Source organism: Chiloscyllium plagiosum, unplaced genomic scaffold, assembly GCF_037043375.1.
Source record: "Chiloscyllium plagiosum isolate Xiang-an unplaced genomic scaffold, Cpla_swu_hap1 HiC_scaffold_32, whole genome shotgun sequence".
Classification (NCBI taxonomy): domain Eukaryota; kingdom Metazoa; phylum Chordata; class Chondrichthyes; order Orectolobiformes; family Hemiscylliidae; genus Chiloscyllium; species Chiloscyllium plagiosum.
Window position 1 is genome coordinate 38,981,716 of NW_028270170.1, and position 17,808 is coordinate 38,999,523.

Consider the following 17,808-nt stretch of genomic DNA (forward strand, 5'->3'; position numbering starts at 1 on the left):
GGAGTACAGAATGTTGTCAGGGTCCATAGACTTTGCAGTATCTGGTGTCTCCAACAATTTCTTCATATCACGTGGGGTGAATGGAATTGGCTGAAGACTGGTATTTGTTATGCAGGGGACCACTGGAGGAGGCCAAGATGGATCATCCACTTGGCACTTCTGACTGAAGATCGTTGCGAAAGCTTCAGCCTTATCTTTTACACTGATGCGCTGGGCTCTTCCATCATTGAGGATGGGAATATTTGAGGAGCTTCCTCCTCCAGTGAGTTGTTTAATTGTCCACAACCATTGTAGACCAGGATTGTAGACCTTAGATCTGATCCATTGGTTGTAAGATCGCTTAGCTCTGCCTATCACTTGCTGTTTATGTTGTTTGGTATGCAAGTAGGCCTGTTGGTGGTTTAACCAGATTAACACCCCATCTTCAGGTATACCTGGTGCTGCACCTGGCTAGCCCTCCTGCACTCTCCATTGAACCAGGGTTGATCTTGGTGGGCGGCACGGTAGCACAGTGGTTAGCACTGCTGCCTCACAGCGCCAGAGACCTGGGTTCAATTCCCGCCTCAGGCAACTCTCTGTGTGGAGTTTGCACATTCTCCCCGTGTCTGCGTGGGTTTCCTCCGGGTGCTCTGGTTTCCTTCCACAATCCAAAAATGTGAAGGTTAGGTGACTTGCCATGCTAAATTGCCCGTAGTGTTAGGTGAAGGGGTAAATGTAGGAGAATGGGTCTGGGTGGGTTACGCTTCGGCAGGTCGGTGTGGACTTGTTGGGCCGAAGGGCCTGTTTCCACACTGTAAGTAATCTAATCTAATCTTCTGGCTTGATCTTAATGGTTGAATGGAGGATATGCCTGGCCGAGGTTAGGAATTGTGCAGGAGTACAATTCTGCTGCTGTTGATGGCCCACAGCGCCTCATGAATGCCCAGTTTTGAGTTGGCACATCAGTTCGAAGTTTTGCCATTTAGCACGATGACAGTACCACACAAAACGATGCAAGTTATTCTCACTGTGAAGGCAGGACTCTATCATGCATCTGCAGCTGGCAGATTGGTAAGGATGAGGTCAAGTATGTTGTTCCTTCTTATTGGTTCCCTCACCACCTGCCATAGAGCTGAAAAATGTGTTGCTGGAAAAGCGCAGCAGGTCAGGCAGCATCCAAGAAGCAGGAGAATCGACGTTTCGGGCATAAGCCCTTCTTCAGGAATGAGGAAGGTGTGCCAAGCAGGCTAAGATAAAAGGTAGGGAGGAGGGACTTGGGGGAGGGGTGGTAGGAATGTGGATTTTGGGCATAACCTCATGGGATCTCCCATCCATCACCTCCAACTCATAGTTCCACAACCCCACACTGCCTGTTTCTACCTCCTGCCCAAAATCCACAAACCTGACTGCCCCGGCCGACCCATTGTCTCAGCCTGCTCCTCCCCACCGACCTCATCTCTGCATACGTCGACACTGTCCTGTCCCCCTTAGTCCAAGAACTTCCCACCTACATTCGGGACGTCACCCACGCCCTCCACCTCCTCCATTATTTTCGCTTCCCTGGTCCCCAATGCCTTATCTTCACCATGGACATCCAGTCCCTGTACACCTCCATCCCCCATTTCGAAGGCCTCAAAGCCCTCCGCTTCTTCATTTCCCACCGACCCAACCAGTACCCTTCCACTGACACCCTCCTTCGACTGACTGAACTGATCCTCACTCTGAACAATTTCTCTTTCCAATCCTCCCACTTCCTCCAAACCAAAGGAGTAGCCATGGGCACCCGCATGGGCCCCAGCTATGCCTGCCTCTTCGTCGGATATGTAGATCAGTTCATCTTCCGCAGCTACACTGGCACCAACCCCCACCTTTTCCTCCATTACATCGATGACTGTATCGGCGCTACGTCGTGCTCCCATGAGGAGGTTGAACAGTTCATCCACTTCACTAATACCTTCCACCCCGACCTCAAATTTACCTGGACTGTCTCAGACTCCCCCTCCCCTTCCTAGACCTCTCCATTTCTATCTCAGGCGACCGACTCAACATGAACATTTACTATAAACCGACCAACTCCCACAGCTACCTAGATTACACCTCCTCCCAGCTGAAAATTTGTTGCTAGAAAAGCGCAGCAGGTCAGGCAGCATTCAGGGAACAGGAGAATCGACGTTTCGGGCATAAGCCCTTCTTCAGGATGCCCGAAACGTCGATTCTCCTGTTCCCTGGATGCTGCCTGACCTGCTGCGCTTTTCCAGCAACACATTTTCAGCTCTGATCTCCAGCATCTGCAGACCTCACATACACCTCCTCCCACCCTGCCCCCTGTAGAAACGCCATCCCATATTCCCAATTCCTTCGCCTCTGCCGCATCTGCTCCCAGGAGGACCAATTCCAATACCGAACAACCCAGATGGCCTCCTTCTTCAAAGACCGCAATTTCCCCTCAGATGTGGTTGATGATGCTCTCAACCGCATCTCCTCCACTTCCTCACCTACCACCCCACCAACCTCCAGATACATCGTATCATCCTTCGTCATTTCTGCCACCTCCAAACAGACCCCACCACCAAGGATATATTTCCCTCCCCTCTCCTATCAGCATTCCAGGAAGTCCACTCCCTCCGCGACTCCCTCGTCAGGTCCACACCCCCAACCAACCCAACTCCACTCCTGGCACCTTCCCATGCAACCGCAAGAAATGCAAAACTTGTGCCCACACCTCCCCCCTCACTTCCCTCCAAGGGATCCTTCCATATCTGTCACAAATTCACCTGCACCTCCACACACATCATTTACTGCATCCGCTGCACCCGATGTGGCCTCCTCTACATTGATGAGACAGGCCGCCTACTTACAGAACGCTTCAGAGAATACCTCTGGGACACCCGCATCAATCAACCCAACCGCCCCATGGCGGAACACTTTAACTCCCCCTCCCACTCCACCAAGGACATGCAGGTCTTTGGCCTCCTCCATCGCCAGACCATGGCAACACGACCCATGGAGGAAGAGTGCCTCATCTTCCGCCTAGGAACCCTCCAACCAAAAGGGATGAATGCAGATTTCTCCAGCTTCCTCATTTCCCCTCCCCCCACCTTCTCTCAGTCCCAACCCTCGGACTCAGCATCGCCTTCTTGACCTGCAATCTGCTTCCCGACCTCTCCATCTCCACCCCTTCTCCGGCCTATCACCCTCACCTTAACCTCCTTCCACCTATCGCATTCCCACCGTCCCTCCCCCAAGTCCCTCCTCCCTACCTTTTATCTTAGCCTGCTTGGCACACCTTTCTCATTCCTGAAGAAGGGCTTCTGCCCGAAATGTCGATTCTCCTGCTCCTTGTATGCTGCCTGACCTGCTGCGCTTTTCCAGCAACACATTTTTCAGCTCTGATCTCCAGCACCTGCAGTCCTTACTTTCTCCTGCCACAGACCCAGTCTAGCAGCTATGTCCTATAGGACCCTACAAGCTCAATCAGTAATACTGCTGCCAGGCCACTCTTGGGAATGGACATTGAAATCCCCCACCCAGAGTACATTTTGTGCCCTTGGCATCCTCAGTTCTTCCTCTAAGCATTACTCAAGATGGAGGAGAACCGGTTCGCCAGCTCAGAGAGGAATGTATGTGGTAATCAGCAAGAGGTTTCCTTACCCAGATTTAACCTGAAGCCACGAGACATCATGGGGCCCAGAATCAATTTTGAGGGCTCCCAGGGTAACTCCCACCCAACTGTATAGCACTGTAATTTCCCCCTCTGCCAGATTTGTCCTGCCTGTAGTCCAGAACATATCCAGAGATGGTAGTGTCTGAGATGTAGCCATACTCGCCGAATCATACCTTACAGACAATGTCAGGCTGTCGCTTGACTAGTCCAAGAGATTATAAGAGAAGGGAGGTCATAGTGGTGCTTATAGAACTTTGAGGAGGAAGTGAGGACTGCAGATGCTGGAGATCAGAGCTGAAAAAGTGTTGCTGGAAAAGCGCAGCAAGTCAGGCAGCATCCAAGGAGCAGGATAATCGACGTTTCGGGCATAAGCCCGAAGAAGGGCTCATGCCCAAAACGTCGATTCTCCTGCTCCTTGGATGCTGCCTGACCTGCTGCGCTTTTCCAGCAACACTTTTTTCAGCTTATAGAACTTTGGTTAGGTCGACAGGGCTGTTTCTGCCATTGTCGTTTCTGGTGTCTCGGTCAATGCCAGGTGATTCATCCGGCTTCATTTCTTTGAGACTTTGTAGCGATTGGTATAGCTAAATAGCTTGCTATACCATTTCAGAGGGCAATTGAGAGTCAACCACAGTATTGAGAGTCTGGAGTAACATGTAGGGCAGACCAGGTGAGGATGCCAGATTTCCTTCCTTGAAGGATATTAATGAACCAGATATGTTTTTCCAACAATAGACAATGATTTCATGGTCATCAGTAGTTTGTGAATGACTCAAAGACTGGCTGAGTGGTTGACAGTAAGGAGGAAGGTGTTACAGTACAGGAAGATATAAATGGATTGTCAGATGGGCAGATCAGTGACTGATAGAATATAACCTTGATAAATGCAAGGTGATGTACCTTTGAAGAAGGAACAAGACAAGGCAGTACTCAATGAATACTGAGACACTAGGAAGCTCAGAGGAACAGTGTTCTTGGATGTCTGTCCACAGATCCCTATAGGTGTCGGTACAGGTTAAAAGGGTTGTTAAGGAGGCAGACAGGTTGCTGGCATAGATTATAAGAGAATGGAGGTCATGTTGGTGCTTATAGAACTTTGGTTAGGTGTTGTAAACAAAGTTAGTTGGCATACTGAATGCAGTGCTAGTTGTCACACTATAGGAAAACAGACTGGAGAAGCTGAGTTTACTTTCTTTGGGGCACAGAAGGTTGAGAGGGGAACCTGATAGAGATATACAAGGTTATGAGACTGCATGGACAGGGTGAATAGAAAGCAGCTGTTTCCTTTATTGGAAGGATCAATAACAAGGGGGCATAATTTTAAAGTGAAAGGCAGGAGATTTGGAGGGAATTTGAGAAAAATCCTTTTATACCCAGAGGATGTTTGGGGTCTGAGACGCACTAAAAGGAGGGTAGTCAAGGCTGGAAATCTCACATCTTTAAAAAGTACGGAGGTGAGCACTTATATAAAAATTATAACGTTCAAGGCTAGTGGCCTAGTGCAGGTAGCATATTTTTAGTGGCGCAATCAGCCAAAGGACATTTTCTGTATTATATGATTCAGTGCCCAAGCTCTCTACATAACAACCTTAGCCTTGCAAAACCTAATATTGTCTCTGGGGTCTTGACTTCATTCCTATTGTGAGGCCCAGAATATGACAACTCTGTAGCTAAAATGTAACCACAGATGTGAAAAGGCTGAGCACAATTTCCCTTTTTCTAGAATGCAATGTTCCCTTTTGAAAGACAAGAGTTGCACATATTCTTAACTGTCTCAACCTTCAACAATTTGTGAATTCACACCTCTCTCAAAAGTACTATTTAGACAGACTGCCTACTCCTCTCTCAAAATGCATAATCTCCCACATTCAAGAAGAGGTAGCAAAAAGACATATTGTAGTAGGGAATTTTATAATTTCGGAAATACGCAGCATCCTTTGTAAGCAGCACAGACAGTCCCACATGGTATGTTGCCTACCCAGTGCCAGGATGAGAGACATGTCTGACCAACTTGAAAGAATTAGTGAGTTTTGAGAAGATTTGTAGCTCAGGTTGAGATTCTGGATGCAGGTTTGCTCGCTGAGTGGGAAGGTTCATTTTCAGACAGTTTGTCACCATATTGGATAACATTTTCAGTGAGCATGTGGATGAAGCACTGCTGATGATTCCTGCTTTCTATTTATGTTTGGATTTCTTTGGGTTGGTGATGTCATTTCCTGTTCTTTTTCTCAGGGCGGTGTAAATTGGGTTCAAGTCAATGTGTTTGTTGATAGAGTTTCGGTTGGAATGCTATGCTTCTAGGAATTCTCGTGTATGTCTTGGTTTCGTTTGTCCTAGGATGGATGTGTTGCCCCAGTTAAAATGGCGTTAATCCTCATCTGTATGTAAGGATACTAGTGATTTTGTGGCTAGTTGATGTTCATGTACCCTGGTGGCTAATTTTCTGCCTGTTTGGCCAATGTAATGTTTGTTACAGTCCTTGCACGGTATTTTGTAAATAACATTAGTTTTGCTTGTTGTCTGCATAGGTTATTTCAAGTTCATTAGCTGCTCTTTTTGAAAGAATATTGGAGAGGGAAGGGGAGGACCGAGTTGTTGTAGTCCACAGCAGGACAAAAACATGGGCAAAACTAGATTAGATTTCCTACAGTATGGAAACAGGCCCTTCTAGATAAGAGAACCTATTCAGGGATTGTGAAGAACTAGAAATTAAAGAAGATCCTCAAGGGTTATAATCTCTGGATTCAACTGCATAGAAAATGAAAAGAAAGGAGAACAAAGAGTCAGGAATCACAACTTCAAGCACACTAGATAAATGAAGGATAATGAGAAGAGCGACAGTCAATGCAGGATTTAAGGTATTGTATCCGAATGCACACAATATATGGAATAAGGTAAATGAACTTGTGGCGCAAATCAAAATGAACAAGTATGACATGTCGGGCATAGACATGTGGCTGCAAGGGGCTCAGGACTGGGAGCTAAATATCCAAGAATGTACATCTTATCAAGAAGAGGGTGGGGTGGGGTTATCTTATAGTAAGAAATGAAATTAAATAGACAACAAGAAACAAAGTAGGGTCAGATGATGTTGAATCTGTGTGGGTAGAGTTAAGGAACCACAATGGTAAAAAAACCATAATGGGAGTTATGTACAGGTCTCCAAACAGTAGTCAGGATTTGGGACACAAGATACACCAGGAGATAGAAAAGATGAGTAAGAAAGGTAATATTAAAATCCCCCATTATCATTATAACATGTAGGTGGACTGGGAAAATCAGGTTAGTAGCAGATCATAAGCAAAGGAATTTGTGGAATGTCTATGAGATAGCTTTTTAGAGCAACTTGTGGTGGAGCCCACTAGGGAACAGGTAATTCTGGATTTAGTGTTGTGTAATGAGACAGACTTGATAAAGCAGCTTAAGGTGAATGCCCTTAGGAGGCAGTGACTATAATATTAAAGAATTTACTCTGGATTTTGGAGGGGGAGAAGGTGAAATCAGATGAAACAGTATTGTAGTTGGAAAAAAAAGGCAACTACTGAGGCATGAGGGAGGAACTGACCAGAATTGACAGGGAGAGGAGCCTAGCAGGAAAGACAGTGAAACAGAATTGGCAGGAGTTTCTGGAAGCAATTCTGGAGGCAAAGCAAAAATTCATGGCCAGGACAAAGACATATTACAAAAGGAAGAGGAGGCAACAATGACTGACAAGGGAAGTCGGGACACCATAAAAACATATAATGCAGCAAAATGCAGTGGGAAGCCAGAAGATTGGGAACCCTACAAAGACCAACAGAGGACAAAGAAAAAAGAAATAAGGATGGAGAAGATTAAACATGAAGGTAAGCTAGTCAATAATGTAAAAGAAGATTGCAAGAATTTCTTTAGACATATAGAGAACAAAAGAGGCACAAGCAGACATTAGGATGCTGGAGTAGTAGTAATGGGGAACAGAGAAATGGCTGAGGAACTGAATCAGTACTGTGTGTCAATCTTCACAGTGGAAGACACAAGTAATATCCCAAAACTTCAAGGGAGTCTGGGGGGCAGAGGTAAATATGGTGGCCATCATGAAGGTAGTGGTGCTGGAAAAACTGAAAAGGTCCAAAGGTGGGTAAATCATTTGGACCAGATGGACTATACCACAGAGTTCTGAAGGAGAAAGCAGAGATAGTGGTGTTAGTCGAGTGATCTTACAGGATTCACTGGAGGCAGGGAAGATCCCAAAGGACTGGAAAATCGCTAATGTAACCCCCTGTTTAAAAAGGGTGTATGGCAAAAAAATGGGAAATTACAGGCTGATTTTGGAGTCCATTGTGAAGAATGAGATTTCTGGATAGTTGGAAATGTATGGGAAAATAGGCAAAGTCAACATGGCTTCATCAAGGGAACATCATGTTTGACAAATCTGTTAGAATGTTTTGAGGTGGTAACAAGTAGGTTAGACCAAGGGGAGCCAATGATATCTGGACTTCCAAAAGGACCTTGACAAGGTGTCGCACGGGAGATTGTTGAGTAAGGTAAGGTTAGAGGCAAGGTACAAGCATGGGCAGAAGATTGGCTGTACTGGCAGAAAGCAGAGAATGGGGATAAAAAGGGTTCTTCTCAGGATGGCAGCTGGTGACTGGTGGTGTTCCACAAGGGTCAGTGTTGGGACCACAACCTTTCACTTTATATATTAATGTTCTAGATGTGTCATCTGCAAACTGTGGTTAAGTTTGCAGATGACACAAAGATAGGTGGCATTGAGGAAGGACAGGTGGCGTTGAGGAGGCAGGGAGGCTGCAGAAGGATTAGGAGACAGGTTAGGAGAATGGGCAAAGTAGTGGTAGATGGAAAACAACATGGAAAAAATGTGAGGTCGAGCACTTTTGTAGGAAGAGGAGGCATAGACTATTTTCTAAAAGGGGAGAAAATTCACAAGTTTGAAGTGCAAATGGACTTGGGAGTTCTAGTCCAGGATTTTCTTAAGGTAAACTTGCAAGTTGTCGATAGTTAGGAAGGCAAATATAATGTTAGCATTTCAATAGGACTCTCAGACCATTTTAATAGGACACTCAGAACATTTTTAAGAGTATTCTGAGCAACTTTGAGCCTCATGTACTGGCCGTGTAGCAGGACCGGAAGAGGTTCATGAGAATGATCCCAGGAATGAAATGCTTAACATTTGAGGACTGAGTCAATACTCAATGGAGTTTTTAAGGATGAGGAGGGAGAACCTAATTGAAACTTACAGAATGAGGAAGTGAGGACTGCAGATGCTGGAGAATCAGAGTTAAAAAGTGTGGATGACGGACTTCTGGCCAAAACGCCGACTCTCCTTCTGCTCAACCAGAATACTGAATGGCCTGGATAGTGTGGATATTGGGAAGAGATTTCCATTGGAGAGACTAGGTCTCAAGGGCACAACAGAGAAACATAGGAAAAATACAGCGCAGTACAAGCCCTTTGGCCCTCGATGTTGCGCCAATCCAAGCCCACCAAACCTACACTAGCCCACTATCCTCCATATGCCTACCCAATGCCCATTTAAATGCCCATAAGGAGAAACCTCTTCAGCCAGAGTGTAGTGAATCTATGGAATTCATTGCCACAGAAGGCTGTGGAGGCCAGGTCATTGAGTATATTTAAGACAGATACAGATAGTTCTTGAATGTCAAGAGGATCAAGGGTTACAGAAAGAGGGCAAGAGAATGGGGTTGAGAAATTTATCAGCCATGTTTGAATAGCAAAGCAGAATTGATGGCCCAAATGGCCCACTTTCTGCACAGATGTCTTAAGGGCTAATTAGATTAAATTGCAACACTCATTATGTTTTCCTATTTCATCAGTCCCAAAGAGTGACTATCCAGATCACTACTACATTGTTAAATTTTATATCACCTTCAAAACTATACTCTATGTCCAGGTTTCTAATAACGTTTTGATTACCGATATTAGTTTGACCTGCCTCTAATTTCCTATTTAATAGTTTGACTGTTTTAGTAACAAACCATTATTAACTTTGTCCCATTACTGCAGCATTGCTCTTGTACCTAACCAAGATTTAAAGATTGCACTAACATGGATGGCACAGTGCCTAGGTGGTTAACACTGCTGCCTCACAGCACCAGGGACCCAGATTCCATTCCAGCCTTGGGCGACTATCCATGTGGAAGACTTGGATATCCTGAAATTCAAGAGAGTAAGGGGGCAGAGGTAAATATAGTGGCCATCTCCCTGTATCTGTGTGGGTTGCCTACTGGTGCTCAGGTTTCCTCCCACAGTCCAAAGATGTGCAGGTTAGATGAACTGGCTGTGCTAAACTGCCCAGAGCGTTCAGGGATGGGGTAAGTTAGGTGAATTAGTCAGGGGAAATGTAGGGGAATGGGTCTGGACAGGTTGCTCTCTGGAAGGTTAGTTTGCAATTGTTGGGCCAAATGGCCTGTTTCCACACTATAAGGATTCTATGAACATCTATTATCATATATCCAGGCCAAGTGACTGACAAGATTGCGGAAATGTGAATTTTTGGGGGGATATCTTGATTATTATGCTTAGTTTGCAACTGATATGTTGTTCATGTCATTCACTTAATTTGTGAAGACAAATACTATTAATTTAATACTATGCCCTCCACAGAATGGCTTACCTTCTCAAACAGGCCAAGATTGCTTCAGATGAGAAAATACATTAGTGAAAATTCCACATATTAATTCAGTGACAATGGTACTTGACTTCCCTGCTTTCAAGTATGAAGAGACAAAGTGGCATCTGCATATTATAAAACATCTAGTGTACAATATAGAAATTTTGAGCAGGATATTTAGCAAAAGTCCTAAGTATTAGCTAGTAAGCCATACCTTTATTTTCAAGTCCAACTAGCACTGATAAATCCATACGGTCAAAGAAATTCAAACTCAATCTCATCATTCCAACTATAATTTTTATTTTTTAAAAAGTTTCTCCTTGAATACTCAATTTCAGTTCTTTGGATTCTTGACATCAGGTTGAGTGGAATAAGTTGAGCAGGGAGTTAGTTTAGTGAGATAGCTGAATTAAGCTGTCAAAAGTTCTTGAAGTTTGATTTCTCATTTCCATTGTGCTGTATTTGGGACATTTGACATAGATTTGGGTAAAACAGACACCCCTCAACTTCAGGAATGGGCATAACCCAACGGTTTTGTCTTGTTAATCACTTTATTTGACTTGATTCACCATTGGTGCACAAATTGTTGAAATATCGCATCTACCTTTTCTTTAAAGCAATGAAAGGTTAGATAATGAAACAATGAAATTTCAGTTATGGAATTCAATATATTACTTTACATGACAATTAGAGTGAACTTTTCAATTTTTAAAAAAGTCGATTTACCCCAGCATTGCACCTTCAATAACAGAGTAAATTGCCTTGACATAAATCAATACACTGAAAAGCTTAAAGGGAATTTAATTTTATTGACAAAAATATTTGCAACCATGTTCTTTTCTTTCACTTCCCTTAAACAGGTCTCAAAACCCAGCAGAAATTCAATTGTAAAGAGACATAGTAACACACTGGCATTAATAAGACTGGTTATTGGAATATATACTTCATACAAGTGCATCTTAACATAAGCTTTCAAATGAAAAAGCAAAGCTGTTTTTTTTTCCAGACTAGACATTATATTTGCACCTCTTTTAATGTCTTTCATTTTAAGAAATCATTTTCACTGTTGATTTGACATGTAATGTCTGAATGAAATGTGCTTTCATATTATTTATAGGATTTAAGAAAACAAAGTATAAACAGAATTAAAATGTTGAGCAAGTTCAAATCTCATATCTGACTATTCACCTGAAATATTAACACACACAGCAGATGCTGCCAGACCAGCTCAGCATTTCCTGATTTTATTTCAGATGTTTACATCTTCAGTTTCTCACTGTTGTAAATTGATTCAGGCAATTCCCAACACACTCCTCTACTTTTATATTGCTGGTTAATATGATTGCCATTTGTATTTTAAAGTCAACTTGTGTTTTTTTTTAAGCTTTGCTCAGATTCAGAAGACATATGTATTCAAGAGGTCAATGGCATACAACATTTTATTTAAAATGGATACCCAATAATTTGATCAATCTTCAAAATAGCCTGAATGGTTTTCATATTTTTCACCAAGTATAATAAATATCATCGACATTTGTGAAGTTTACTAGAATACAGGTATACAATTTTAAATTTCCACCACCTTAAAGTTTAATTCCAAATGTATGTTAAAGAAAAGATCAAAAGAGCTTTTAAAATCACTGTGTTGCTGCATGGATAATGATGCAGTACCTTTGAGGGGTTGGTTCTTGGTATTTACAAGAAATATGGTTTGCTATGTCTTTTATGAACTGGACCCTTCACCCCTCTCCTGTAGTAAACACATACAAGTGTTGCCCTACATTCTTACAGAACTGCAGAATAGGAGCAGCAGCCTGAATGACCTCCATGCATTAATTGTAGTGCAGAATTTAAGTTTCTGCAAGGCCATAAATCTGTAACATTCAGTGCAAACCTCCTGTTATCAGCAATGCTTTTGTTGAGCAATGTTCTTTCCAGAGGTAACAAACCAAACAGACTCACGAGCAAATCATTTTTCTGGAAAATACATTCCCCTTTTCCTACTGCCACCAAGCTTTTCATGCAAGCAGTACAACAGAAAGATTAAATTCAAAAGCAAGGTTTGCAGTGCTCCCAAATTCCAAATCAATATTAGCTAGCAATCCAGCATTTCTCCCTGCTTCCCATCACCACAAGCTAGAAAATGGGCCTTTAAATAGCATCATGGTACTAATGTTTGAACAGCTAAATTACATGTTGCAAAATGATTTCAAGCCGACAAGTATTACTGACAACATTCCAAACGAGAACCATTCATCTATAATAAAATATTTTTGCAATTATTCATAATACCAATTCAAATCAGACCCTAACCCTGCATTATAAAAAGGCACATGGTGAGGAAATTGCTCCCACTCAACAAATTACACACAGGCACAACAGCTTAATTGGTCAATCTTCACGAAGATTATCGCTTTACAAATGTTTGTTGAGACAGCCAGTTAAGACCTTCATAAAGGCCCTCACCATTATTAGCACAGGTTGCCTGAACGTGCCATATTCGTTGACGCATTTGGTGCAGACTCAGCTTATCTGTGATCTCTGCAGGAGTCATTGCATTCGGCAAATCCTGCAAGGAGAACAATTACATTTTAATGAACACTCAGGATTGCTTTATAGAAACAGGGTCATTTACTCTGGCTTTGAATCATCTCAAGATGATTCATTATCATACTTCTCCAGCATCTGATTTTATGTCAGCTATTTCAAGGAAAGTGAGCCCGCTCAAGGGTTTATAGGAGTCAGAAATGGGTGGTGTCATTAATTTACTCTTCTCATCCTCACCGCTGCCAAGTCAGGAACAAAGCAATTGAAGGACTCAAATGCTATTTCAACTGAGATTTGACTCAGAGGAGAGCTTGTGACTTCATATTCAGATGATGACACTATTTTAATCTCCATTATACCACCAAACTCAGTTTAACTGCTGAAATATTCTTCAAAACATCCTCTAGTTTGACTATTCTAAATTTGTTATGTCCCACATTCTACTCTCCATAAACTTGGTCATCCAAAATTCTGCTGCCTTGCAACAAGTCCTGCTTAGATTTAGTAAAAGGTCCACTGCGCAATACTGATCCTAACACAAAATTTCCTGTTAAGCTTGAAAGTGGCATAATTCAAATCACATACTAGAATATTAAACATTAAAAAAGAACTTGAAAGTAAGAGCTAGCAAATAGTGGACAACATATAAAGAAGCAATTCAGGATATTCACAAAAACACTTTAAAACAAAAATCAAGCCAGACTCATCAGTGTCTACTCAGGAAGTTAGCATACAATGTTACAAAAAAAAAATGACAGCAAGTCTGAGTACTGGGGCCTTTTAGAAGTCAGTGAGTAGTCAAAAAGGTTGATATTGGGAAAAAAAACAATGACAGTAAGCTACCAAGGAATAGAAAAACAAGATTGTCAGAGTTTTTACAAATATAGAGAAAGGAAAAGAATAGCTAAAATAAACATTAGTTCTTCGATGCAGAGAAAGACAAAATTATGAGGAATGAAGACATGGTGGAAACTTTGAATACGGTGTGGCTGCCACAGTGGAAGACTACAACAGGCAAGAACCTAGGGACCAAAAGGAATGAGGAAATTGATATACCAGCTAACAAAAAGTATTAAGGGATTAATAACTCATATCCCTAGGATCTGAAGGCCTAAACCCCAGGCATCCAAACACAAAACAGTGGATGTGTTATGGTTTCTCAAATTTACTTAGGTTTGTGAATAAGCCCATCAAATTCAAAGTTTGTAGGTGCAATATAGAGGTCTTAATGCATGTGGCAAAATAAATGAAGAGAACATAGTTTTACAAAATAAAAGCTTGGACAAATTAATTTTTAAGGATATAACTAGTGCAGCAGAATATGAACCATTATATGTAATATACCTGGATTTTCAAATGACATTTGTTAAGCTGTCATGCCAAGGTTGGACTAATGGATGGAGCGTAATATAGTATGGAAAGGAACACTGGTTAACAGACAGACTACAAAATGGATCTAAACAGAGCATTTCCAAGTAGACAGGAAGTGAATAGTAGAGCGTCACAAAGATTAATGCTGAAGCCTTAGCTATTTAATCTATAGAAATGACAGAGACAGCAATATATTTGAGTTTGCTCATGATACAGACCCAAGTGGAAAGGTAAACTGTAAGGAAGTGTAAAGGTTCTTCAATTTGGAGCAAAAGTAATGAAGCAGAATATTTAAGATTTGGGAATCTTACAAGTGGTATTCAAAGGAGGCTTGGATGCACTCATACAATAAATGCACAAGTTAGCATGTAATGCAGCAAACAATTGATATATTGGCCTTTATAACAAGAAATAAATATAGCTAAAATTGTTCAAAGCTTTGCAAAATCACGGGCGGCACGGTGGCTCAGTGCTTAGCACTGCTGCCTCACAGCTCCAGGTTCGATACCAGCCTCAGGCGACTGACTGTGTGGAGTTTGCACATTGTCCCAGTGTCTGCGTGGGTTTCCTCCGGGTGCTCCGGTTTCCTCCCATAGTCCAAAGATGTGCTGGTTAGGTGAATTGGCCATGCTAAATTGCCCGTAGTGTTAGGTGAAGGAGCTCATGTAGGGGAATGCATATGGACGAGTTGCTCTTCGGAGGGTCGGTGTGGACCTGTTGGGCCGAATGGCCTGTTTCCACACTGTGGGGAATCCAATCTAATCACAATACTGTACAGTTCTGGACTCCACATTTCCAAAATATATTTGTATGGAAGCAAATATTACCTAAATTAGCTTCTGGGAAGACAGATTTTCCCTATAATTAGATGCTGAAAACATTGGATGTATTTTCCTTGGGAGGTGAGGAGAGAGTGAGGGGGAATTTCATCAAGACAAAATTCTGAAGGAGCTTGATATGAAATTTGAATCATAGGGTAAGAGTCCCCAGGATCAATATCAGGAGGAATTATCGCATCCAAAAAAGTTCTGAAGTTCTAAAACAGTCTATTCCAAAAGATTAGTGCATTCAGAAAGCGTGTGATTTCAAATAAACAAGTTGGATTAAAATCTGATATGGAGTGACTTCCGAATTTCTTTACTTGATGTCTCTTCCTGAGGCAAACTGCTAAACAGCTCATTTACTTAAGATGTGGTCAACTGACTGCCTCCACCACACTTCCAGACAGTGCAACGTCAGATTTTTGCTACTTTGCAAATCACTTTAAATCTGTGCCCTCTCATTTTGGATCACTTTACAACTGGAACATTGTCTCCCCATCTATCCTACCTACACATTTCATGATTTTGAAAACTTTTATCAGATCCCCTCTTAGTCTTCTTCTCTTTAAGGATACTGTCTCCAAACTCTAACTTATCCTCATCCCTGGAACCATTCTCAGAAACCTCTTCTGCACTTTCTCCCAAATGTGTTCACCCCCTTCTTACACTGTAGCATCAAACTGTACATAATACCCCTACTGAGGTCTAAGAAGTTTATTATACAAGTTCAGCATCACCTCCTTGCTCCTTTACTTTATGCCCCCATTAATAAAGCCCATGACCACATACCTTATTAGTTACTCTCTACCTGACTTGCCACCTTCAGCAATCTATGCACATATATATGTAGGTCTCTCTGCTCCTTTGTCTATGACACTACTACCTACCTGCTCACTCTACTGACTTGTTGATGGAGCTTTGGAGTTCAACGCTTCCATTTTATAATGCTTCCAAATTCTTATGGCCAAACAAAGTAAAACAGATAGTAATTGTTGCACTTCAAAATGATAAATCTAACACTCAACACATTCCTGTAGAAATGATTGACCATCAATAACCTTCAGCTCAATTGACACCTCCCATTTACAGCCACAGCCCTATTTCATATTTTAAAATGCCTTGAGGGTATTTATGCTGTTCATATAGTGTATATAGTCATATTTACTACATGTTCAAGTAAATTACTACATGTTTCAAACCTATAAATGAATCAGAATTTAGGACTTAGCTCATCTTTCATGTTAAACTCATGCAAACAAACAATCAATAAACCTAGTAGGATGACTTTCCCTATGACATCTTACAGCCATCTTTTCTGAAGCTTTTCCCTTATGAACCTCTAAGTAACTTAGACTACATTTCTTCTGCTCTGGTGTTTGAGACAGACAAATTGCAGTTATGTTACAGGCCTTACTCTGAGTGACCTGCTTCTCTCTGAAAGAAGTCAGCATTTTCATTAAATTTCTTGATAGCTTTCTTTCTAGGAAAGTCGATCCCAGTCACCCTACATTATTGAAGACTTTGTTGTGAGTGAATAGTCCATTTTATTTACAACTTTATTTTCTAAACCACTGAAATACTCACTTCAAGCAGTTTCAAACCTCTCATTGAAATATTAATTTCCAGGCAAATCACAATATACAATTATGCTTCCATATTAACTGTATGGAAATTTTAAAACTTGAAGCTTTATATGGTTCTGTCCACTTTAGAACCCAAGTTTTCAATCACGATCTTTTAGAAGATAGAGTCAAGAAAACAGTAAAAACTGTTCACAGGAAATAATAGCCATTACGCAGCTGGTATAAGTTTGTGGAGTCAAGGAATCATTCTAGAATTTAAAGCACAATTGGAAAGTATTATTTGAATGATTAACTGAAGTGCCACCCAGCCTTTCAGGGAGATTTAAACATTCTATATTATTCGAAGAACTACAGAAAAGCTTGTCACAGTATTTTGGCAAACTTTTATCTTTCATCAATGTTGGAGATAACTAACATTACCCGGAATCTACCTGGGCACAAATTATCTAAGTTTACTTATACAACATAAGCCACACTTCTAAAAATGTAGAGTGCTTCAAGTCATTCTGAACTCAAGACTTGGAGGTGCCGGTGTTGGACTGGGGTGGACAAAGTTAAAACGAAAAATCATAACAGGTTATAGTCCAACAGGTTTATTTGGAAACACCAGCTTTCAGAGTGCTGCTCCTTCACAACCACCTGAAGGAGTGGTGCTCCAAAAGCTAGTGCTTCCAAAGCAACCTGCTGGACTAGCACCTGGTGATACACGTCAAACGTGAGTACTGCAGATGCTGGAGATTAGAGCCAAGAGTGTGGCGCTGGAAAAGCACAGCCGTTCAGGAAGCATCTGAGCAGCAGGAAAATCGATGTTTTGGGCAAAATCCCTTCATAAGGAATGAGGCCGGGAGACTCGGGGGTGGACAGATAAATGGGAGGGGGGTGGGTGGGAATGGAGCGGATAGATGAGAAGGGTCACAATGACGTTGCTGAGCTGGAAGGTTGGAACTGGGGTAAAGTGGGGGGGGGGGGGGGGAAAGAGAGGAGAGAAGGGAGGCAATGGGGAAACTGGTGAAATTCACATTGATGCCATGGGGTTGGACGGTCCTGAGGCAGAAGATAAGGCACTCTTCCTCCAGGAATCGGGTGGTAGGGGAATGGCGATGAAGGTGGCCCAGGACCTGCATGCCCTCCGCGAGCACAATGCTTCAGAGAACTCCTCTGGGACACCCGCACCAAATCAACCCCAGCGGCCCGTGGCTAAACATTTCAACT

At 42.2% G+C, this 17,808-nt stretch overlaps 1 protein-coding gene across 1 annotated transcript in view; it reads right to left on the bottom strand.

The window, feature by feature from the left end:
• Positions 1 to 11,063: 11,063 nt before the first annotated feature.
• LOC122540014 (ADP-ribosylation factor 2-like) overlaps positions 11,064 to 17,808 on the bottom strand; it is a 38,564-nt gene continuing 31,819 nt past the window's right edge. The window contains exon 5 of the mRNA XM_043675301.2: positions 11,064 to 12,843. Coding sequence (XP_043531236.1) covers positions 12,682 to 12,843 — 162 coding nt within the window. The 3' untranslated portion in view covers positions 11,064 to 12,681. The remainder of the gene's footprint in view (positions 12,844 to 17,808) is intronic.